General features: G+C 44.5%; 1 protein-coding gene across 2 annotated transcripts in view; it reads right to left on the bottom strand.

Annotated features, from left to right (window-relative positions):
• The window catches only part of KIT (KIT proto-oncogene, receptor tyrosine kinase), a 57090-nt gene extending 33269 nt beyond the window's left edge, over positions 1–23821 (bottom strand). For both annotated transcript variants that reach the window (XM_076336265.1, XM_076336266.1), the window contains exons 1-3: positions 23737–23821; positions 4803–5042; positions 877–1155 (exon numbers count right to left, since the gene is read on the bottom strand). In XM_076336265.1, coding sequence (XP_076192380.1) covers positions 877–1155; positions 4803–5042; positions 23737–23803 — 586 coding nt within the window. In that variant the 5' untranslated portion in view covers positions 23804–23821. The remainder of the gene's footprint in view (positions 1–876; positions 1156–4802; positions 5043–23736) is intronic.
• Positions 23822–24039: the final 218 nt, after the last annotated feature.

Here is a 24039-nt window from a genome sequence, read left to right as displayed (position 1 = left end):
ATACAGCAGATTAATGACACACGGGGTAACCGTAGGCTCCAGACTGCCCAGACAAAACCAGCCTGTAATGTACTGCACAGCCAGGCATCAGGCTTCTCCTCCTTCCCAAACCCACTTAACCACCCAACCCTAGGGCACAAGAGCGCATGAAGGTCAAAGGTAGGGCATCATCAACAGGTTTGCAGAGCTAAGTGGTGCCTCTGGCAGCTCAGCCACAACGCACTCCTCATCATGATCTGCGCACATGGTTGCTGTTGTGACCATCCTCACTCATGAAGATGAAGACAAACAAGGGCCCTCTGCTCCCCCAAGCTCTGCCTCTCCACTGAATCCCTCTTCTTCAATGCCATCAATCAGTTCCTCCTGCTGTCACTTGTGGGTATCAGACTTGTGAGTCAGGCACTCAAATCTCCACCTTGCCTGCACAAACTTGTCCAAACCTCAGGGCCCTGTTTTGTCCTTGAAGTTTAACAACACAACCCACGTTTCTTAGAATGGTGAAAAAAACACCTGGAAATCACCAGGAACAGAAAATAGAAGTGATCATGGCAAAACCTGCTGAGCACAGCAATAAGCCAAATGTCACAAGATCAACTTGTGCCCCCACACAACTTGCCCAGAACAAGCTTTCTAAGCCCACCATGTTCTTCTGGACTGCCTGCAGCAGTCACAGGAGCCACAGAGCAATCCCCTGGTGCGCAAGCACATCTGTCTTTGAGTAGAAGACTCCAAAAGCCTCCAGAGGAGACCACCACTTCCAGCCCCCCCATGACAAGGTCAGGACACAAGATGAGGCTTCACAGCACTTCCCATCAGCTCCTGGGACATAAAGGGGAAAATCAGGTGCTCTACAAGAAGGTGAAAAGCCTGTGTTACCTGGCCTCACATTCAGGAAAATGTGCTCCGATATTTTCTCAACTCCATTGTGCTTGGCCAAGCACTGGTAGCAGCCCTTAAATGACCTCTGTACATTCTTTATAACGATGCCTTTCTGGGGATTGGGAGTGAACATCATATTTTTGGGGAGAGGCTTGCCATCGCATTTTCTCAGCGTGAAGTTTGAAACATCTGGATCTGTTAGCGGGCACACTAGCAGGATGTCACTGTCTTCTTTTCCATAGATCAGAGAATCAACAAGGAAGAGTACGTTTGGATCTGTGAAGAAATGCAAAGACCCGTCAGAGAAGCTGACATTGCACAGGAAACTTCTGATGACCCTAACTCTGCAACTGGGCACTTATATCAAAGAAAGTTTTACATTCAGCCAGTAAAACTGAGTATTACCCAATTCATGTTTACCAAGAGACATTAAACTTTTTCTTAAAAGAGCTGCAGAACAGGAGATGTGCAGTAGCATTCAATACCAGACACACTAAAGAATCATGTGCAATAAAAATAATCTTACTGCTTTTTTATTTGGAGATGGATTTTTTTTTTTTTGCCTTGTTTAGCTCCAAAACCTCCACCTTCCACCCCCGACAACAGTAAACAGATTTTCACAGACCATTAAAAGTAATTTGCTTTTAGCTAGTGGCAGGGCTGTAAGGTTTCATGCCCACAGGAGGATTTTGAAGAAATTTATGAGCAAATGGAAGTTGAAAAGCACCTAAATTATGGTTTTCACTTCTGTAAAATACATAATCTAAATGAACACACATTGCTACCAGAGGAAGCACCAAACAACTTCTCTCTCTCTCTCCCCTCCCTGAAAGCAGGGGTTATTTTTAGCCTCCTTAGAAAAAAACGGGCATACAAACAGCGTATCTGATTGAAAAATCATCATGTAATCTTTTACAAAGGTAACTTTTCTAAAGCATTCCATCTTGGCCAACCACAGCATACAAACATACAGTACTTTAGACACTTTTGCAATGAAAGTTGAAGCCCATGATAGCTGATGACCTTGAAACGCTAAGAACCTCACCATTAATAGCGAACACAAAAATGAAGGATGGTGTGGTGACAAACACTCTGTAAAAGCTTATTTCAGCTTCCATCTGCCCTCCCTACAGAGTAGCATGAATTAGAAATGTAGCAACAGAGGGAAAAGTTTTCTTTCTTTTTTGCAAACTGGCTTCGTACAACTTGAATGATTAGAAATCAACAAACCCTGACTTAACAAGGAAGACTGAGAGAATTTGGTTAAGACGATGGACAATGTGCATTTGGTTTAAGACAAGAAGTACCAGGCTGAAAATGAAGCATGGGACATTCACATAAGCAATTAGGAAATGCTAAGTTGAAGGTTGCTCATCACTGAACAGACAAGTTACTGGCTGGTTTCTAGCTTAGAGTGAGGGTGTAGTTTTAACCTCATTTGATACTGCCGCCCAAGAAGCCCCCACAAAATAAAAGCTTTGAAGCATCAGTCTAGAACTAGGGTATGGAGACTACTAACAAATGAAAAAGTAAAGTATGTCTGAACAGAACCAAAGTGTGACGTTTTGCACGTGGAGATACTTAGAGGAATGCTATGAATAGCTGTCACTCCTGAGCTGGAAGAGCATGGACTAGAAGAGCTCATCTAAACGTCCCTGCTGACAGAGACTTAACTGATTGGTTTCCTCTCAGTCCACTTTTTCTCCAATATGGATGGAGCCAAGTATCTTCACTATACAGAAAGTATGGCTCCCCAGGAAAAAATAAGACATTTTTGAAAATAGAAGAAAGGAACAAGACCTGTTTCATTAACAGCTGAAATTGCAAGTAAGGCCTTGGCTGGGGTAAGAAGAATTGCTGAGGTGCTCCCCTCCCATCTTCCATCCCCCTCTGGAAGGGAGACATCATGGTGAGAAGATATGAAAGGATTTGCTGTAGGGAATCCAGGCACAAAAAAAGCTGCTTATGGTCATGTTCTTCCCTTCACAGCTTTCCACCCCAGGTACATCTTGGGTAGCACTTGCTTTCTGGGCATACCTCAGGTTTCCAACACAAGATGTGGTGGTGCTTATCATTGCTTGCGTCTGAAAAGACGAGATCAAAATTAAGAGATTTTTCTCTCTTCTGTAGGTGTCTGAACTAGCTTGACCTTCACTAAACTTGCTTGGATAGGGACACAAACCGCTTCTATAGACACAACACAGGCACTTTCTGCCAAAGCAGAAAGGTGAAAGAGGTAAGCGCCTACAGTCTGTCAACACTGTGTCATCCTCAGTCACAAAAGCATAGAAAATTTGTTATTAGTAGATCCAGATGGACGTAAGAGATAAACAGCCACCACCGTTTTATGTGCCACTTGGGACTGCGCAGGATAGAGGTTCTTGGTCCTGTTCTCTCTTCATTCCCAGCTTTACAAGCAGAAAGTGTATGGGGTGCTTGTGGCAACCCCACAAGCATCTGAGTTCACGGTAGCATCTTCAAGGTGATGTAAGATGTCATTACGCCACAGCCTATTGCAAAATGATGACCAACCTCACAAACATACTTATTTTACTGCCAGGAACTTGTCAAAGTGAAGCTTGCACATTTTTCACACAATTAAGACAAAGAAATTAACAACATGTTGCATGAGGGCCATGCAACTTCTCTGATGCTTTGGTAATCATGCCCAGTGGGAGGGCTGCCTGCTATCCTAAGGTGAAGGAGTCACTCACGTAATGGAAGGCACAAACATCTCTATGATCACAGCTGTCTGGGATAATTACCATGACCTTCAGGAAAACAGTCATGGTAGATAAAGTCAACACTGTTTGTCACATATAGGTAAAATACATGCCAGATTTCCTTTAGTCATAGTCTCAGAGAAACACAGAGGGTCAAAAAAACTCATCCATGGTAGCTGCATGACTATTTGGACAACTCAGGAGGAGTTAAAGGAGCACTTTTTAAATTGTGTGGCCACTATGTCAGATATCTTCCCTTGGGAAAATACTCTTTGCTGTGCTGTGCTGGTATCTCCCTGTCTTGGAGAACAACCTTGCAGTAATCCTCAAAGGACTGGCAGGGTTCAGAGGAGGCTCTTTGAGGCAACGCCTGTTGAACAAGGAATGCTGTCTCCAAGGAAGTGGATGCTGTGGGACTTTTTTCCATCAACAGGGAAGAAAGACCACCAGAGCTATGTGAAGGAGAAGCAAAATAACTGTCTTCCTTGGAAAGGAAAAGTGAATGCCAGGCATGGTAAACTGTCAGCCTGAGGGCAGCTGATGAAGCCACAGATCAGGAGCCAACAAAAGAAGGAAAGAAATCTGAAGAAAATGCTGAACAAAGAAGAAGGGTAATAAAGGATGGGGAAAATGTGTCAGAGCAGAGGCACCTTTTTCCCATCTAAGACATTTCTGATCAGTCACAAGGTAGATCAGGAGCTGGAGGCAGAGGAATCATTGCTGCCTGCTGACTTAAGCCTGAGAGTGCAGCCTTGAAAAGCCAAATCCTTTAACTAACTGCCTCAATAAATCAAGAGCTTGGGGCCAAACCTTACATGACTCCATACTGATGGATGGCATGGAATTAAAAAGACATTTCTACATACTGCTTGCTTCCTCACAGTACAACTGACTCATACAACTGATTCAGGTCACTTGACTAGCTTCTAGAAAGAGAGCTCAGGTATATTTCACCACAAAACAACAGGGATGTAAAGAGAAACTCATCCAGAACTTTGCTCTGGTGACAAAGGCCATTGCAAGCAAAGCTGGGAGTGAGTTTTCTTTCTACTGGACAGGGAAGAAGATTTCTTCTATCAGACTGTGTTCTCCCTCTGTACCTCAAATTCATTCCCTCCTCCAGCATTTACTGTCCTATTATTTTGGGAGTGGGAAGAGGGGGGGGGGGGGAGCAAAAATAATGCCTTCATTCATATTTACCTTTAACAAAAACATAAAAAGAGGTGACAATACTCCCTTTGCTTTTGCATATGTATCTGCCTATGTCTCTGACTGTTGCATTTTTGGTGTACCACTCTTTCTCATTGGAACTTCTTGCTTTTGCCAATGGGTCCGAGTTCTGGAAATTCCAAGTCACGGGTCCATCCTCGTTGCACTTCAGCCTTAATTCCTCCCCTTTATTCACAACCAGTGAAGATTCTTCATGGGGCAGTGAACCACCTGGGAAAAAAAAAAGCACAAAATACAATGCCTGTCAATACAACACTCTCTTTTTTTCTGCAGCAAAATTGTTATTTATAGTTGTATATGTGCAGTTAATATTTTGGGAGTTATTTCTTAAAAATACTAAGCTGCAATGGCACTGTGCAATTCTACAGACAACTTTTGGCTTGTAAGACCTTTGCACACAACTGCAAATAACCACTGCAGATGGAAACTGGCCTTTAAAAAAACATTTGAAACTAGTTTCAGATGCACCAGTTTCTGCAATGGTTTGGCTTTTGAATGGGAACAGACCCAAGCTATTTAAAAATTAAATTCAAGAACATATGAGCCTGATTCTACATGGCAGCACTTTTAATCATTCTTTGTCATTTACCCAGTATGTTGCCAAGAACTAAAGTCTCCTTGCTCAACAGTTATCTTATTTTAACTGCTCTCTCACGTATTCAGAAGCTCCACTCACACTCTTAGATTAGAAGTGTCCAGTTTAATGAAGGCATCAGTACATGTTTTCCATACCTATTTCTTTAGTTGAAGTGCTAATCTGTCATCCCTTACCACCAAAAAAATTTTATACAAAATATTCTTCAAGCTTCCATCCCAACACTACCAAATTATTTTTACTGAGGTACTGAGGTACCAATCTCCTAGTCACTAAAGCTGCTCTAAATGACCTCTTAGCTTCTCTTTCACTGAACATGCCATAACACAACTTTTAAACAGTTCTCAGAAAATAAAGCTGTGTAAAATCAGCAGCCTCAATTCACAATTCCCAACTACTTCCCACCTCACATGCGTACTTGGAGAAAGCAGCACATTCAGGCTTCTCTGGCTCCACTGTTAGATAAGTCAAGCAGGGGGCTGCTGAGTTAGCACACCCCTGATGTGAAAGTCTTAGTGAACCTACAAAATGGAGTTCATAAATGAAAATGCATATAAATTCTCACGACTATGGACCTACTTGAACATCAGAAGAACATATGCAAATATTGAGGTGGTCTTGCAGGAACAAATCCTTCCCCTTTCAGAGCAGCTCTTTAGTCCTACAAGTAATCCTTAGTTTACAATAACTGTGCTGTTAGCTAATGTCCCTCTCATGTGAAGCACAGTTGTACAAGATTGTACAACATCTATATGTAGTAGCAGAGTCTTGTCGCTGAAAATACTACTTGCATTCAAAAACACACTCTGTGGCTCCTTTCAGAAGCTGAATTTCCCTACCCACACAGATAACAACAGACGTTCAAGCAAAACAATTGGATAATCAGTTGGGATGAGATTATATACTCCAGACTTAATTCACTCATCTCACAGTTTTAGTTGTTCTTAAGGTATATACTGGATTAAGACCAGGTCAGGTAACTGCTCCTCCTCCCGACAAATCCAGCACAGAGTAGGAAGCAAAGGACGGTCAGACCACCTGCAGAGTCTAATTACTTGGTTTGTGGCCTGGGTTTTGGAAGGAGTCCTTGTTCTCTCCGCATCTCCCTCAGATTAAAATTTATTTATCAGTGCTACACCCAACAGGCAGTCATTTTTCCAGCACCACCAGAAATTTTCCATGAGGTCCACTAATCCTGCATATACACTTCCATGACTGAATGCATAAACAACCATCCTAGAAGTAATAATTGCCATAAAAAGGCAGAAAAAATACACTTTTAATTTCAAATCTGCTACCTCAAAATGCAGGTGTGAGCCTGAGCTGTGACACAGCAGCTCGACCGAGGAGAGCAAAAGTCCAAGGTCTCAGGAGCACAGGTCCTGGCCAGCAGTGGCTCTGCAGACAGGAGCTGGAAAAACCCTTTGCCCAGGACAGCGGGGGGCCTGACAGCAGGGTAAGGAAAGGCAAGGAGACCTCTGATTTGCAAACCCCTCAGATCAGAGAAAGCAACTTTCAGCGCCTGAGAAGACAGAGGGCAAAGACCTCTAAGAAGGTCTCATGAAAGACCATGCAGGTCCTTCATGGGGATGTTTTTGGAAGACTTCTCTGCTGCTTCCCACAGACCACGGGGTGCTTCAAGCTACACAGAACAACAAACATGCAATGCTATATACCCACTATGGCGCTAGGTCCTCAGACGAATCAGGGAAGGCTGGGAAAGAAGATCGGGACCTCCCTTACTGGCATCACTCCCTACCTGCAGCCAGCAAGGTCTCAGCCTGGGCCCTGCCAGGGGAGTTGCGTGTGTGGCTGGGCTGGGATGGCCCCCGCTGCCCACCCCCTGCCCCACCACTGAGGAGCACAGCACTGGGCAGGTCACATAGCCCCGGGCAGGTCACACAGCCCCAGCTGCGGAGCAAACACCAACGTGTCCCCTCATCACACCACAGGACAGCCCTCCTTCACCAGCACAACGGGCGATGCTGGTGGTGGCCTGGCCTCAGCTCCTAAGGCCTGGCACGAAACAGGCAGCGGCGGGAAGCACACCAGCCCGCTGCCCTGAGCTGTGCACCCCCTGCTCCGGCAGCAGCCTCAGCAGCACCGCCGGCACAGCATCGCTGACAGCTGGATGCCTCTGAAAGCACAAAGCCAACCAACGCAGCCCCTACCTGCCGCTCTCCTTTCAACAACAAAAAAACCCAATGGGACACCTCAGCTGCGTGAACAGAAATGCGCTTGCAGCCAACAGAAACTCCCGGTGCACAACCTATGCGTGTGCACGGACAGAGGATGCTCCCTCCCCAGACCTTACTGCACCCTCTGCCTTGCACACACGCCTTAGCACAGACACACTCTCAGCTGCAGCGAGGGGCTACTTCATTCAAAGAGCCCCAGAGCTACACAGAGAATAAACGCATTTACTTGCCCCTGAGGAAACGCCGAGCCAGCTTGGCTTGCTGAACCGCTCCCTCCACTTCTCTCCTCGGTATTTATACAGCAGATTAATGACACACGGGGTAACCGTAGGCTCCAGACTGCCCAGACAAAACCAGCCTGTAATGTACTGCACAGCCAGGCATCAGGCTTCTCCTCCTTCCCAAACCCACTTAACCACCCAACCCTAGGGCACAAGAGCACATGAAGGCCAAAAGTAGGGCATCATCAACAGGTCTGAAGAGGAAAGGAACAGATCGGAGGTAGCAGTGCATAGATTCATGTCATAACTGACGTACTAAATGAGTGCAGATCTGCCAAACCATACACATCACTGTGATGTGTGCAAATGCTGACAGGTGCTGCAGCAACAAACCCTTCCTCTTCTGAAGACTGGCTCTTTAGTCCTACCAACAACCATCGCCCCATGGCCCTCTAATGCATAGCACAGTATTGCACAGTTGGACTGGATGTGTAATAGCCATGCCTGAGCTGGGGGGAACATATCTCAAAAACCAAAACCACTTGCATGCAAAGACACACTCTGTGGCTCCTTTCAGAAGCTGAATTTCCCTACCCACACAGATAACAACAGACGTTCAAGCAAAACAATCGGATAATTAGTTGGGATGAGGTTATATACTCCAGACTTAATTCACTCATCTCACAGCTTTAGCTGTTCTTAAGGTATATACTGGATTAAGACCAGGTCAGGTAACTGCTCCTCCTCCCGACAAATCCAGCACAGAGTAGGAAGCAAAGGACGGTCAGACCACCTGCAGAGTCTAATTTCTTGGTTTGTGGCCTGGGTTTTGGAGGGAGCCCTCATTCTCCCCTCATCTCCCTCAGATGAAGATTTATTTATCAGTGCTACACCCTACAGGCTGTCCACCAGCACCTGTTTTTCCAGCACCACCAGAAATTTTCCACATGAGGTCCACTAATCCTCTACACAAACTCACATGACTGAACATATAAACAAGCAGAAATAGAAATAATAATTGCCAGAAAGATTAAGAAAAACATAATTACATATTTTTATGCTACGTTTGTGACTTTTGCCTACTCTTTCCCTTAGCACTCATCATACCCATTCAGATTAGGAGTTCAAAATTTTGTTAACACTTATTATCAGGACTATCTAGCAAGTTGGTGGAAAGTTTTTAAAGGTGGTAAACAACACAGCAGAGCGTGACTCCATCCAGAGGCACAAGAAATATGTTACATACCAGAGCTGGGGAAAGAAAGGCGTAGAGGGAACTAGCACACTGTGGCACTCCACAACAAAAGCCACGATATTCCAGTTGAAAACATCACTCATATTTTGAGACAATCTTGCCATAGTTCCTTTACGCAGCCTACAAATTTTCAGCAAGACAGTTTACACTGTTTTGTAACAATGCCTTGTGCAAAGGATTCCCACAATCTAAATTTTTTCTCTATTGCCTTCTGAAAACAACGTGTCTTCAAGGAAAGTATGGCAGTGTAAGAACATGTTGTAAATGCAAGAACTATCAGATGTGCTTAGTATTAAGCACCTAAATATCGCCTGTCTTTAAAAGATAAGAATTAAAATGGTGCTTAGAAAGATGGGAATGACTTAGTATCTCCTTTTTGGAGGAATAATTAAGTAACAGAAATCTGAGAGTTTAACCAACAACTTGTAATCCAGTGTACTAATCCCCACAGCATGTGTCCATCTGCTATCTCTTGATCTTTTCTCAGACTGCTAACGCCTCACGTCTGAGACTGCTCCAATTTGTACCACACCTGAGGCAGGACAGGGCTCCTCCCGGCCCACTGTTGTTGCTCTTGCGCACTTCAGTAACACAAATCATGAGCATAACTGTGACAGTAACACTAATAATTTGGGAATCAGGTGTGTTGGCAGGATATACGGCAAGGATGGTAAAAGATCTCCAAGTGCCGAACCCCAAGGGATATGGAGTCTGCTGTGTCCTCCCAGGGCTCCATGTCCACCTCAGACAGGACCATGACTTTACCAGTCATCAGTGGGATTGTAAACTCTCTGAGCAACAGGATGGAGGAACCCATGGCTATGTCTCCGCTGAAGATTTCCAGGTGTAGGTGTGCATCCTTACTTTGTTACCTGACCCACACCTGGGCATGCCTCCACCCTCTCTGTACCTCCTTACACCTTGGAAAAGGAGGTGGACCACTACCTCATTATTCTGCTGAGTGTCACCACCCCCGTGAAGGCCACCTGACCACAGGGACCGCACAGGACAAGGGGAAGAGGGGAAACCCATCCTCTGCCCCCATGGCTCCTGCAGGCTAATGGGGGCAGATGATCCCACTGTTGGTCAAGGGCTGCGGATCCCACTGTGAAACATCCAACACTCTCCATACACTGCATAGCCAGAGTACCACACTGGGGTTCTGGATGACCCTCTAGAGTTGTTATCAAGGGCAACTAGCAGGTAATTATTTATGCTAACAAAATATATTGATAATGGCAAATATGTAATAATTAACAATAAATTTTAAAAAATTTTTAAAAAAAGTATACAAAATAAATTGCAAAGCTCATAGTTGGACAGCCCAAGACCCGTTTTGGATGTTCTAAATTTGTGTCCCACAGCTGAAAAGAGTCACTTCCACTATCCTAGCTTCTCCTTGTAATATAACAAATCTAAGTTAAAAACTACAATGCTGGGATCACCTGTGAACAAGGCTGTGTAACTGAAAAAAGATGACTATATGAATATATTACAAGCAGATTCCTAAGCCCTAAAAATGAAGGGAGAGGGAGAAAAGAGGGGAAGTACAGCAGTTGTGACTTCTGCATGCAGAAGGAACATCTGGGAAACTGGGCTGGAGGAATTAGAAAACGAAACAGCTCTAGATAATACCGATAGGAAATGCAGGTCAAATTGCAGGGATATGATTAAGGACAGCAGAATGTTCCTGTAACAATTAAGGGATGTGCAAACAAAAAAAGCTTTGGCTAAGGAGTGCACCATTCTGGAAAAAAAAAATGGTTTATGCCAGAGCTTTTCAGCCTCAGCCACAACGATGCTGCGGAAAAGCATGTCAGGTGCAAGTCCACATCATGCTCACAAGTAACGGAGACTATCTCCAGCTGTCAAACAAACAAAGGACGTGGGACTGCCATGGAATAAGATGAAGAGTCAAGCAGAGTGGATTTTATTCCCAGATCTGCCACAGATTTCCTGCACAACATTAGGCCAACAGGTTAGTCCCTCTGTGGCCATTTCCTCTTTCAACTCTTATCTAAACATTAAAAGGAACAAGAAGTTTGTGGCAGCTCTATAGCACAACATATTGCTTTCAGAGAAAAAAGACAAAACAAAACAAAAAAACTCTTTGCCTTATCCCACCTCCTTCAACATTAAACTTATCTCAAATATCTCTCAAGACAGGGGTGCAATGCAGCTTCACAATACAGCCACAACCTGCTCACATCCAGTACCAGCCTTTCTGTCAAGCCCAAGGGACTGGCAGTGACCTGCCAGTGGGTTCATTGCCAACCAGCAAGAGCAAATCCCTCTCCCTGCCTCTCCCAGGGCTGGGACACACTGTAAGGGCACGGCAGGCTCTTCTGAGCTTCTGCCTCTTCCCCTTGTGGTTGTCCATAACCTTCATAGTCATCAGCAGTCCCCATGTAAGCTGTACAAACACTGCACAATGAAAACAATGACCTGACCATGACGTGATTCTGACCATGACTTCTAAACCAGTTAACGTTTTTCCATGACAAATGCACCGAGGAGCTAAACTTCAGGGGACAAAATGTCCACGACTTTCATGTAAGATTGTGGTGATTGGATACAATTAGAGAGACTACTTTCTTTTCAGTGCCTATTCATTCTGGGCACTGGGTTCATTTCAAGGGCTATCACACAGACCTTACTCACCGCATTTTTCAGTTTCTCATCTACAACAACATAAGAGAGCAGAAACAAGAGATATGCTTTATCAGTTAAAGTAGTGGCACTGTTGTAGATGCAATGGTCTGGGGATATCAGCAAGACATGGCTTGCAGGGAGGTAATATCCTTTTTGGGCATACCCAGCACCGCTGGAAAAATGAACATGTTTTCAGATACACAGGTCTCCTGCAGGTCTGAAAGAGAAGCAGAAGCAAAAACATCTCTTCTACACAAGTGCAGAATTCCTAGCCAGAAGCCTGCCCGGTCTTCTTTACAGTATTAGTTGGTCTAATTGAAGAGTATCGCCTTTCCAACTCTGTCTCTCATTTGTTAAAGCCACTATGACACATGACATACGCTATGATGGAGATAAATTTAAGACCTTTTCAATTATATTTTCTTTGTCCTGACATTTCATGCCCCAAGGAAACAAATAAAGCGTCAAACTCACATGTTAATCACACTGAAACAACTTTAATTTACTCTGATGTATAAAATCTCCCAGATTTTTTGAAGGAGAGATGCTATCATATGCTTACTTGTTTTGTTCCACTTCACTAAACAGACACTCTCCCTTATGCTAGATGAAAAGTTTAGCAATGGCAAATGTCAATTTTAAATGATTTGATCTGAAAGCTACATCAGATCCCATTTCAGCTATGCTGCGGGGGAGAAGAAGGCTAGCAGTATAGCCTCTTACTTCGCAAAAGAAACCATCCACGCCAACACCCATGCTAGTGTCTTCCTCAAAGACATAGACCAAAAAAGACCAAAGACGCGATTGTTCCCTGCAAGCGTCACAGACTCTTGGCATATATGAATGCCACAAATCCTTGCTGATAGAAACACTGACCGGCTTCTTTGCCCCAATTTCATCTTGGAGACTGAAAAATAACTTAACTGTCACCGGGCATGTATTACAGGGTCTAGACTGATTAGGCTTCCCTGCAGAACTAAGTGGTTTGTTTCTAATCCATCTAACAGAGTCAGTGCCATCTGCTGACCAACAGACTCTTCGATGCCACGTGTTCCCCAAGCAGAAATGCAGAGCTCCTGTGCTTGCGCTTGCTCTGAAGTTTTGGATCCTCAGAGGCTGTACATTACTAAGCAGAAAACCAGGGGAGAGGATTAGTGGGGGCTTTGACATCTGCCCAGCTGCATGACGGCAACCACTGCCTTCTCATCCAGCCTTCTCTCCCCATAGACCCTTCACCCTGAACGGGAAGGGGGCAGAGGAAAGGCACTGTGGAGGGCAGAAGGCAGGAGCTAGCCAGCCGAGCACTCAAAGGCGTGGCCAAACCGACTCCATCTGCAGGCAGCATAAAGGAGAAAGAGGTGTCCCCCAACACAAAGAGCAAGCGTGGAGCCAGCCAGCCAATTCCCACCCATGGCAAACCCAAGAGAGGAACTGGAAGGAGGCTGGAACAAAGGCTGTCTTTATCATCTGTGGAGGCATGAGCATGGGGAACCACAGAGGCAGCTGGACCCTGGCTGTGGCTGTGAGACATGCCCCTTTGCAGTGACACCCCATGGGAACCTTTGGGATTGCTCCTGCATGGACCTGCCTCACTAAACACCGCACGCCCTGGGAGGGCACTCCACAGGACAAGTAAAAGGCACTTGGTGTTTACCCCTTGCAGAGAAAACAGCTCAGGCAACTGAGGAGACACCCAGCTACACCTGAAGAGAGGTTATGCACCCCTCCGAACAAGATGTGGTTAATCAGAAACAGCCAGCATTAGAGGCAGGTGGCAAGAAGACAAATCCAGCCAGCTCTCTAGCCCCCGCACATCTCACTCTCCAAGAGAGACATTCACAGGATCTTCAGGCAGGACAAGCGTGAGCACCTGGGCTGATCCCCTGCTTGTGGGTAGATGCCAGCAGATCCTCCTGCAGAGGGTCTTGTCGCAGCAATTAGCAATGTAGCTCATCGTACTTTGCTTCCTTATTTTGGAAGCAGGCTTAGCAGACCAGATTCTGCACACGACCTCCAAAACAAACATGTGAGAGCTGCAAGTGCAACACTCCCTCAAGGCAGGGGGCTGGGGGAAGTAACTGCACCTTCCAGAGACAGAGACACACCTTCCTCTTCCCCCAGCCGCTTTGTTTTCCCTTGCTGGGGTGAGGAAACTCCAGCCCTGCAAACAGGCCACTTTTCCTGCCTACCCAAGCAGCTTGCCCTTTCTGATTGGCATGCCTCACTCTGCTAATACAGCTAATAGAGGCATTTGTCAAAAGCAGACATGTAGCTGAATATAATTCTAGTTTAGCACACATACTGAATGGTCACAGCAGGATCAAACGCCATGCTTCTTTCCATGGCTGGGTATGATACCTTTCTGAATCCTCTTTTTCTGGGAAGCCATGGCTTTGGGGCTTTTTCTGTTGTTTTGGGGTTTTGGGGTTTGTTTTTTGAAGGAGCACCATATGCACTGTAGCAGTCCAGTCACTCATCTTGAAGCACTGTGAGCAACAGCCTGTTCTAGGTGATTAATTCATTTTATTACAGCGCATTGACGCACTATGGTCTCTTATATCTAAACTTCCCACCACAGAAGGCATCTACAGGCAATGTGCTAATGAACAAAACCAAACCCAAAGCATGACTGACCTATCAGGTTTTTTTAAACTAGAATGATCTAAGCTTAAAACAACCACCTACTAATTTTTATTCAAAGAAAAATACAGAGGACAGATAAATATGCATGTGTGTACACACACACAAGTAGGATTTGCAAAAAAAGAGCAACTGTTTGCCACAACACTTGTCAGCGTTGAGATTTATACATTTAGACTGATCCTTACTCCTACTGAATTATTGCCGTCTTCCCTCTAATTTCCAAAATTACTTATTAACCAGCTGTTCCCACAGTTAGTTTTATCAGCTGTTAGACGCATAAATAAACAAATTATAAAGTAAGTATGGAGAACGATTAGAAGGAATGAAAAAGCGCACTAATGCATAGTGTATTCAAATTCAGCTGTCATTCATCCAGTCTATTCCTTTAATGGCTTTTTCTTCTCACTTCTCTTTGCTGACATTTACATTAAAAGGTGCAGTATCTTTCAACTTCCATTTTGAACAAATGTTCCTTGTAATGAGCAACATGGGCTTGAAAGTGTGTTTTCTGAAATGCAGTGAAAAGGTAGTTTTAATAAAGAGAAATGAGAAAACTGGAGAACAGTGAATCGTTTTGCAATCTGAATTAATGCCTATTTGGAAAAGGCTCAACTGAGGAAGGAGATGTAAGACTTTTGGCAATGCGAATTCTAATTATTTCAAGTCTTGGCAGTAATTTTATCAAATAGTAGCAATTTCATTAAAAGGTGCACTGGTAATCATCTACGTAAGGCCTCCAGAGGGGAAAATACACCAATAATTGCATAATTATGTTATCATTGCTCTTATGATGGACCACATTAAATACCACAAAGAGGAGCACTGCTTTTTACTTTCTCTAGATTTTTAGTTCAGTACTTTCTCCTAGAAGATTGCAGCAATAAACAAGACTTTCAGATTAATAAACATGTTCGCCAAATTTTGCAGAAAAGACACAGCTATCTTTTATGTCCATATTACTCTGTATTCTCTTTTCCTTCAGTGAAAGAACTGACAGATTCATGAGAAAAATGCTGGGTTTAGTAATAACATAGCTAAAGTATTTATATAGCTCTATTACTGAAATACAAGTCATTGCATCATGTCATGCATCCACATGGCACACAGATCCATTTAAGAAGCAGGTTTTGGAGTATTTTCATATTTCTCCATATAAATTAACTTTACCTATTGAGTGATTTTTAATAAGCCTGTAATAAGTTAGATTTCCTTTGTCTTACTAGTGCATAAACTTTGCTGCTAATTAGGACGTTGTTAAAAAATTATTGTAAAAGCATTGTCTTACAGACAATACCAAATCTAATAAATGCATTTTTAATGTGTTAGTATTGGAGAAGTATCTTTGCACATGCCTTCTGAAACTGTCACTAGGACAACTTCTGGAGGATTCATCGGCAGGTTCTACAGAACCTCCTAGGGTGAACAAATCTCGCTAACACCCAGCAAGATCTGTCACTGATGTTGTCTTGGAAGTACCTTGAATACAGAGACTCAGATATTTTTCTGACAATCCAGTTTCATTTCCCCAGTCTTCTTATGGCAAGCGGATACATAACTCGGCCATTGAACTTAATCTCCAATGTCAGCAGAAGTCCCACTTATATGTTTTGCCTACCAATTGTACTGTATTTCCTAGTTTACTAACAAGCCCTATCATAAATTGCATATACATGGCATATATATAGGTAACTGCTTATTGAAAAAGTGGTCCTCCTTACTACCCCAGGAGAGATACACAAGAGGGCATCGCACTGTGGGCACAGTCTGAGTACCTGCCTAAGCAAGGAATCCCATTTCAGCATCGCTTCTGATGGTATCTAGTTTATGGGAGGAGACCAGAAATACAGGGTTTACTTCTGCTCCTTCCATTTGACCTCTTTTATTATGCTGCATACTTCAAATCCTAGGTATGATGATATTAGCATTACTGCAAAGTCAGCAATGTTATGTATAATACCTGGAAGTCAGATGTGCTATGGAATAGGAAACGTCAACAGCTTGCGTTACAATGAACACTACTGGGAGGAAGCTTTTATTTTGTTGAAGATAACATAATTTCTTTTCAAAGTTAAAAAGTTATGCTCATCCAGGCATAGAAAGCACTTCCATGCCGTATAAAATAGCAAACAAAGAGTTAGGCAGCAAAAGTAAAGAAAAGAATGGGGCGGTCACTGAGCAGCAGAAACTGAATGCCTCAGTACCAGATCCTAGTGCAGAAGAGCATCTAAGGCATACGAACAGAACCACTCCAGGTAAAAATACCATATTAAACTGCATATTTAATTTAATATTACAGGAAAAATGCAGCATTTTTATAATGCCTGTTTTCCTCTTATATGTAAAAATATTCAACACTGATTTTGAAAATACAACAACATAATTTAAAATTTACTCCTCCTCTAATCATTAAAAAAAATTAAAGACAAAAAAATTAAAGGCAAAAAACCTATTCAAGCCATACATTTGCTGCCAATATTTTAAAGATAATCACACTACTGAATTCATGGAAGTTGGTAGCTGAGCACCTCTAGGCAGGTTGTGCCGCAGCAATAAACCAGCCTTTGGCATCTGGAGTTTCCTCGCAGGTGCAGAGAAAATATTTTATTTCAGTTCATTCAGTACAACTCAATTAAGCAACTAGTCCATTGAAAGAGGAGCTACTGATCAGGCGTTGAAAAAAAAAACCATGAATGTTTCTTTCCATTGCCATTCTAAGAATAAAAACAGGATGAGATGGACTAGTTCTAAAATTTTTACAGCACAGAGATTAGAAACCACCAGTTTTGACTACAGATAGGCCTTTCAGACATTAATTCTTTATTTCAAAACATTTCTCAATGAGTTTTTTCTTCTGAATTGGCTGGCTTCTATGTGGTGCTATTTATCTAACGGAAGAACATTTCAGAATTCTCGTTTCCTTCATTGTAATCGATGCAAATCATCAGTAAAAAATCAATTATCTAATACAAGAAATGTCAACACTTTCTATTTTCATACTAAAACATACACATGAAGAATCAGAGTAAGTGTATATATAACAAGCTACGTAATTGCTTAAATACAGGCACAGTGATTAATCAAAGTAAGTGTAACATTAAGTGCAAAGGCTATATTTAATTAAAACTCCATCTCAATGGTAATAAAGGAGGTTAAACCTTTCTTTACAAAATAATTAAGTACAAATGCAAAACAGTTAAAGTGAGGCTTACTGTTGGCTGATTTAAATCATGATTAAAATCAGATTTAAAATGCTTTGAATCAAGTTGAGGCACACAGTACAGGGGGAGGTAAATATTTTGTTAAACCTGGAAGACCTACATTTCTTATCTGGAGTCAGGCATCAATTTTCCATATCATATCTTGAGGAAACGCAAACAAGTTGGAGAGGGCTGAGAAGAAAAAGAGGAGGAGGAGCTACAAAAGATGCACCAAAAGAAAAGGCTGAAGAAGTTTTATCTGTTCATCATAGAAAAGAGAAGTCAAAGATGTGATATTAATTGTCAACGTGTAAAATGCTATTACAAAGAGGATGGTGATCAGCAGTTCACTATATCCACCACAGCAGGGAAAAAAAAAGGATGGAACTAAGCGACCAGCAAGGGAGATTCGGTTAGGTGTCAGGAGAAGCTTTTGAACTTTAACAACTACCTATGCACTAGAAAAAATGGGTGGTAGACTCTGCACCACAAGTCTGCCTTAGAGCAGGTTAGACAAAAGTCCACCTGGGAAGATCTGCTCCATCTGACCCGGGGGAGAGCAGGGAACAGACCAGATGACCTCTGCAGGTCTCCTCCAGCCTTACTCCTACAGTTCTGTAGGAGCTTCCTAAGACTTGCTGTGTCTCTTAGAAACCCAGCTGTGGGAGGCAGGTGAATGCGTGAGAAAGTCAGATTTCATTCAGCACAGAATGAAGTTTCCAGTCCTGAGGGCTGCGGACAAAAACTTCAACACATGACATCAGTGCAGCCATTAACTACCGAACAAAAAACAGATTAAGAGAGCCAAGTGCAAGTTTTTAATCTCATGATACCCTTCAGCAGGAACCTAGTTAGTTCTGCATGGCCCAGGTATGTGAATACCCAAAACACTTCTATTACACAGTTCATTTGGACCTTTTTCCTCCTCTGAAACATGCAGGCTCTGAATGACAGGTTATAACCAACAAGTTTGATTTCTTTTTCCAGTGTGGCTTTTGCACAAAACTTTTCTTTAAAAGAAGTCCACTCCATGTCACGAGGAGCATGTTTACCCAGCATGAGCGGAGGAGCACTCTTAGCTTAAGACAATTACTGATGGGAAAAGAAATGAGATGTAGGACTAACCTGGCATTTGCCAGGCTTCTAAAGAACCTGTAAGAGATGCCATCTCTCTGACTTTCAAACTTCCCTACCATGGTTTTCATCTCTTCTTAACTTAAATCAGCCCATGCATCCTCTTTATCACTTAGATTTACAACCGTCAGTGCCTAGTTGACCAGCAAATTCTTCTCCGTATCAGATATTTAATGATTATGTTACATGATTACGGACTCAGCTGTCAGATGACATTTAGAATCATAGACATTTAATGCTGTCAGCCCCGCCAACGGCAAAACCCCCTGTAGCTGATAATTTTACTAAATGATGCCTCTTTTTAGTTACAATTTCAAGGAATTATCTGTATGGAACAGCCCAGGAGTTGCATAGCATGGCAGAAACATTAGGAACTTTTCTGTTATTTACATGCCTGTAAGAGATAATATAAAGATAATATAGCCAAGAGCCTTATGTGGTGCACAAAAAATTCTGTTGCGACACAAAAAAGATCATTAAAAATCCATTTAAAGGTATATCTGAAAACATAGGTTTTCAGAATAAATCAACATAATCCCCACGAGTAAGCCCGCTGAGAGATTAACATTTACTGTGCTTTCTAATTGGTATACCCTAGAAAACAGGAGTCACAGTCTTCCTTCAAACACAGATGTTTACACTCCCCTTACGCTTTTATCACTAATGGCAGCAATCTTGGCTGGTGGACAAACAATACACTTTGGTTGCCATTAGGTTTGGCAACCGGCCAAGGAGACTACTCACACGCGTAAAATTACCTTCATTTATGACTATTTGCAGGATTCATTGTCAAAGAGGGTCCTTTCGGAAAAAGCCCTTCTAGTTTCCTAAAAGTCATTGAAAAAGCCAAGCACAATACTTCTGCAGTAAAATAATACAGAAGAGTAACAATAATTTTAAAATCTCTTTCATGTCAAGTCCTAGTAATCTGCACGTGCATTCTCTTTGGATTTTCTTAAATAAATGTCCAAAAGATGTAACACGCTGAAATCTGGATCACCATTTTCATTACATACCTTTAGCATCATCTCTCTCCTTTCGCCTTAAGGTTACAATGAACACCTTAAGCTCTATTAAGACTGAAGAGAGTCATCGGGGGAGCTGAGTTTCTGAAGGACAGAAACAACTGCAAGTACAGTTGTTCCTGTGCAGAGGAATATTCAGAAGGACATTCAGAAATTACAAAAAGGCAAAGTTTTATACTTAAAGTGAGAGGGTACTTAAGTAAATGCAATGCATTAGGATGTTAGACCTCATTTCCTCTAGCCATTCTCTGAACAGCTGAAAGAGACTTAAGGAAATGAGTCAAAATCCTGGAAGATGTTTGTACTAGATGAAAAAGAAAACAACATCTGTAAAATCATGTGTCACACACACAGAGCAAGACAATGTGCAATGCTGTATCTCTGCAATGGCATTCATCTTCATGGACAGACAGAAAAAGCTGAAAAGTGGCTTAACCTTGAGCAATTACTGCCTCTCTTCTACAAGATTGATATGAGATTAGATCGGTTGTCGTGTATTGTAGATAAACATATATGTTGTTGAAACTCCTTGATGCTGTGCAGTTCTTGTTTCATCCAGAATTTGTTATTCCTTACCTTCAGATTACACCGGAGCGTTCACTGAAAGTTCAGGCTAGAAAGCAGCTTTCCTTCAAACTACAAATGCGTAATATTTGGTATTTAGTTTGACAGCTCCAGATATGCCTTAAAAATCTTTCGAATAGCTTGCACTAACAAAGAATTATAGTTCAGACAGAAATCCAAAGCATACAGAGGTATCATTAGTCTCTCACAACAGATCAGAGAGAGAAAAGGACAAGTTTCACTACGAGAAACTCCTACCGACTGGAACATGACTCGGATGTTCCTCCTAAGACCCGTCCTAGCTCGTGTTTACATGTGCTAAAGACATATCCTTTCCGATTCCACCTGTGTCCTGATGCAGTATGTCCCTTCTGGAGGTGACTCAGGATCCTTTGATCAATCCAGGCACCTCAAAGCAGCGTTACTATTTGGACAATCAACGACAGGTTTCTGGGAGGGCTGAAGCGAGGTGGAAAGCCTATGGAGAGCCAGTATAACCCAACGCTACTACAGCTGCAGTCATCTGTCAATGAGAGGCTCTCTCTTGCAAAATGAGCACATGGAAATGCCTCCACTCTCTATGAATGGCACTTAAATGGGATGCAAATGGGAGTCTCACTTCTTGCCAAATTTATCACGTTCTTTATTATAAAGCCTGAAGAAAAATCACTTACGCACTTGCTGGGAGAGAGTTCTCAGTTGTAACGGAAGGAAAAAGAGTCGAATATTGAGCAATCTTTGACATTTCCATTCTGCTCCTGGCAGTGGCCTTGGGCCATGTTTCTGCGCAGGAGAATCTGCACTGCCACAGGGGAGGGAGGAAAAGGAGAAGGAGACAGCAGAGATGGAAATGGGGGAGTAGGGACGGCAGGGTACTCAGACAGTTTGCGGAGGTCAAGGCAGCGACTGAGTGACAGCAATTAGAATCCTCATCAAGTTCAATCTTCCTCCTTCAAGCCCCCTCCCTCCCGGCTGACAGGTAGCAGAAAGCGTTATGAAAACAGACATTCTTCCCTCCGGGCACAGGGAGAGCCTCCTATTACTCCACAGCCGACTGAAAAAAAAGGCTATATTGATGGATGCTGAAAGGAACCATGTCCAGTCTTCCATGACCGCAGGATGGAAATGCCACAGAGGCTCTGGCAGAGTACTGGGGGGTGGGGGACAGGGTGAGCCTTGGGGGAGGACAGGAGAGGCACAGAGAAAAGATTGTTCCAGAACATTGTGTAGAAGGAGGACTAGGCAATCCCCAAATGGAGGGAAAAGTGGAAGCATATGTTAGGATGCAAGAAAAACAAAACGAAAGAAGGAGCTGTGGACAGAGGAGATGAATGGTTTACCCTCCCAGAAGCTACATTAAGCTCTGTTTTCTACATCCTCCTTCCCTATTTGCAACCAAAGGAAGAAGCTCTTGACTAAAGGCCAAAGAAAGATACTTAATATAAATTTGTATACTGATAAACAATAGGATAGTTCTCAACAGGGACTGTGGGAGATCATCCAGTCCAAGCGTCTGCACTGAGGCAAACCCAAAAGTAACCCAAGGTCACGCTAGCTCCAGAGCAATCCAGCACAGCAGATCAGCTGCCTGTCACTTCTGATGTCCCCTTCGCCCCTGCCAGGACACGAGCCATCACTCTGATACCTCCTCCAGCACAAAACTGGTCCTGAACATTCCTACATCTGTGTGCTACACAGATGATGCGCATGCGTACCCAAAGACAGTTGTCTTTTGCAACAGTGAGTCATTTATGCCTACTACACAGTGTATTTTTGTCTACACAAGTTTGTCTGATGTACCCCTGAGGTGAAATGAACCAGAGGAAGGATCACGAGAAAGGTTGCCTCCTTGCCTCTCCAGTATTCTGGAGCCTGCATCTCATGACTTCCAGGAGATGCTACCAGTCTGACCTGTTTCTCAAGCTTTCCTTAAGGACAGTCTAACCATATGATGAAGAATAACCTTCAAGTGCAGGCAAGAATACATGAAGTAAAGAAAGTTGGTTGGTATTAATAATTTCAACTTTTTTTTTTATTTATTTCAAGGAATAACTCATTGGTAGAAGACCTTCCCACCTCTGTGGCCACAGCACTAGCATTTTGCAGACGTATGTCGGTATTTCTAAACAGGAAAGCCCAAATTGTCAGATATCGCACTCTAGTTCAGATTATCAATAAAAAAAAGGGAGAAACCCCAAAAAGTTACCCAAAGAAAACTATTAACTAAAATGTTCATAAATCAACTACTGCTCCCTCTCACATCCCGAAGTGAAGTGCTTACAAGGAAGAAGTGTAAATTGTCACTACTGTTAGCTCCCGCTATTTTAGTTTTATTTGCTGCCAGCAGCACGGGCAGAGACTTGCGGAACCCTCCCCGGCTGCTCTCACGCAGGGTGCTCTGCAAGGCTCCTCTCTGTTGGTGGCAGCAGACGTTAAACACCTATAGCACTGTGCACCGCTTCCCTGGATCCTCTGCTTGCTCTTAGATAAGTAGCAAAATAACCTTTCACGTTAACCGCTTTCAGACTTCGGCGCATATGGCCAAATTCCTCCCTGGGTGCAATTCCTCAAACACTAGCAGCGACCTTCTTACAGCACCTTCCTCTGTAGACCTCCAAATGCCTCTTAAGCCTACTAACCGTGCAACGAGCTGCACGGCAACTCCGAAAGCCATGTGCAAAGTTGCCCAGCACTGCAGCCAAATGCTGTATTTAAAACCACTAGCCCCGCGCGCAAGGGCTGTGAGGCTAGGCAAGGAAACCCCCTTTATCAAGGAAGTGGAAGGGAACCTTTGCATTTACACCCGACACACCAAAGTTTTAGCACTGACAGACCTCCCGAAGGCCTGAGCGGCACGGCGGAGGACCGGCAGTGCCAGAGCAGACCGGCTCCGATGCCTTGTCCCGCGGTGAGCCGCCCGCCCGGCCCCTCCGGACCGCGGGGCACCGACACCGGGGCACCGACCCACCGGCGGGGCGCCGAGCCGATCAGCCCTCCCCCCGGGAGGCTTCACCTCTGCTGGGGAGCGCTGGACACCTGACGGCGGCGGCGGCTCGTTCCCTGCCCATTGTTCAACGAACACTTAACCGCGGGGACATTTTGTACTGATTACCAGATAGTTTATTGTCAAAACAGCCCGGCCCGGGGAGATGGGGGGGGGGCTCCCTGCCGGCCCCTCTCCCAGCCCCGGATAACCGCGCACCGCAAACAAAGGACTTTTTTTTTCCCCGGCGGGGCGTCCCGCAAAGGCGGCGCGGGGCGATGCCAGGGCAAACCGCGGGCTGCCGCCGCGACCCCCGGCACGGCGCTGCCCCCGCGGAAGGGGCCGCGGACACCGAAGTTTTCCCCGCAGCCGCCCGCGCCTGCCCCGGCCCCGCCGCCCCGCGGGGCTCCGCGCCCGCCCGCGCCCGCGGCTCCCACCTGCGGGGAAGAAGCTCAGCAGCAGCACGGCGTGCGCCAGCTCCCAGGCGAGGTACGCGCCCTCCATGCCGCCGCCACCCCCCGAGCCCGGCGCGGCAAGGCTGCCGCTCGCACCGCCCGGCGCGCAGAGATGCCCGAGCCCCCGCGGGAGGGCTGCGGAGTACAGCCGGCCCCGCCGCGCCGCCGCCGGCTCCGCCTCCGCCGCCCGCCCCGCGCCGCGCTGCGCGGCCCCCCGCGGCGCCCTCCGCGCCCCCCCCCTCGCCGCCACGGGGATGGGCGCAGGTGACAAGCTTCCCCCCGCCC

Source organism: Aptenodytes patagonicus, chromosome 4 (genome assembly GCF_965638725.1).
Source record: "Aptenodytes patagonicus chromosome 4, bAptPat1.pri.cur, whole genome shotgun sequence".
In the NCBI taxonomy this organism is placed as follows: Eukaryota; Metazoa; Chordata; class Aves; order Sphenisciformes; family Spheniscidae; genus Aptenodytes; species Aptenodytes patagonicus.
The sequence above is the reverse complement of the archived record's forward strand: the minus strand, read 5'-3'. Positions and strand labels throughout refer to the sequence as shown.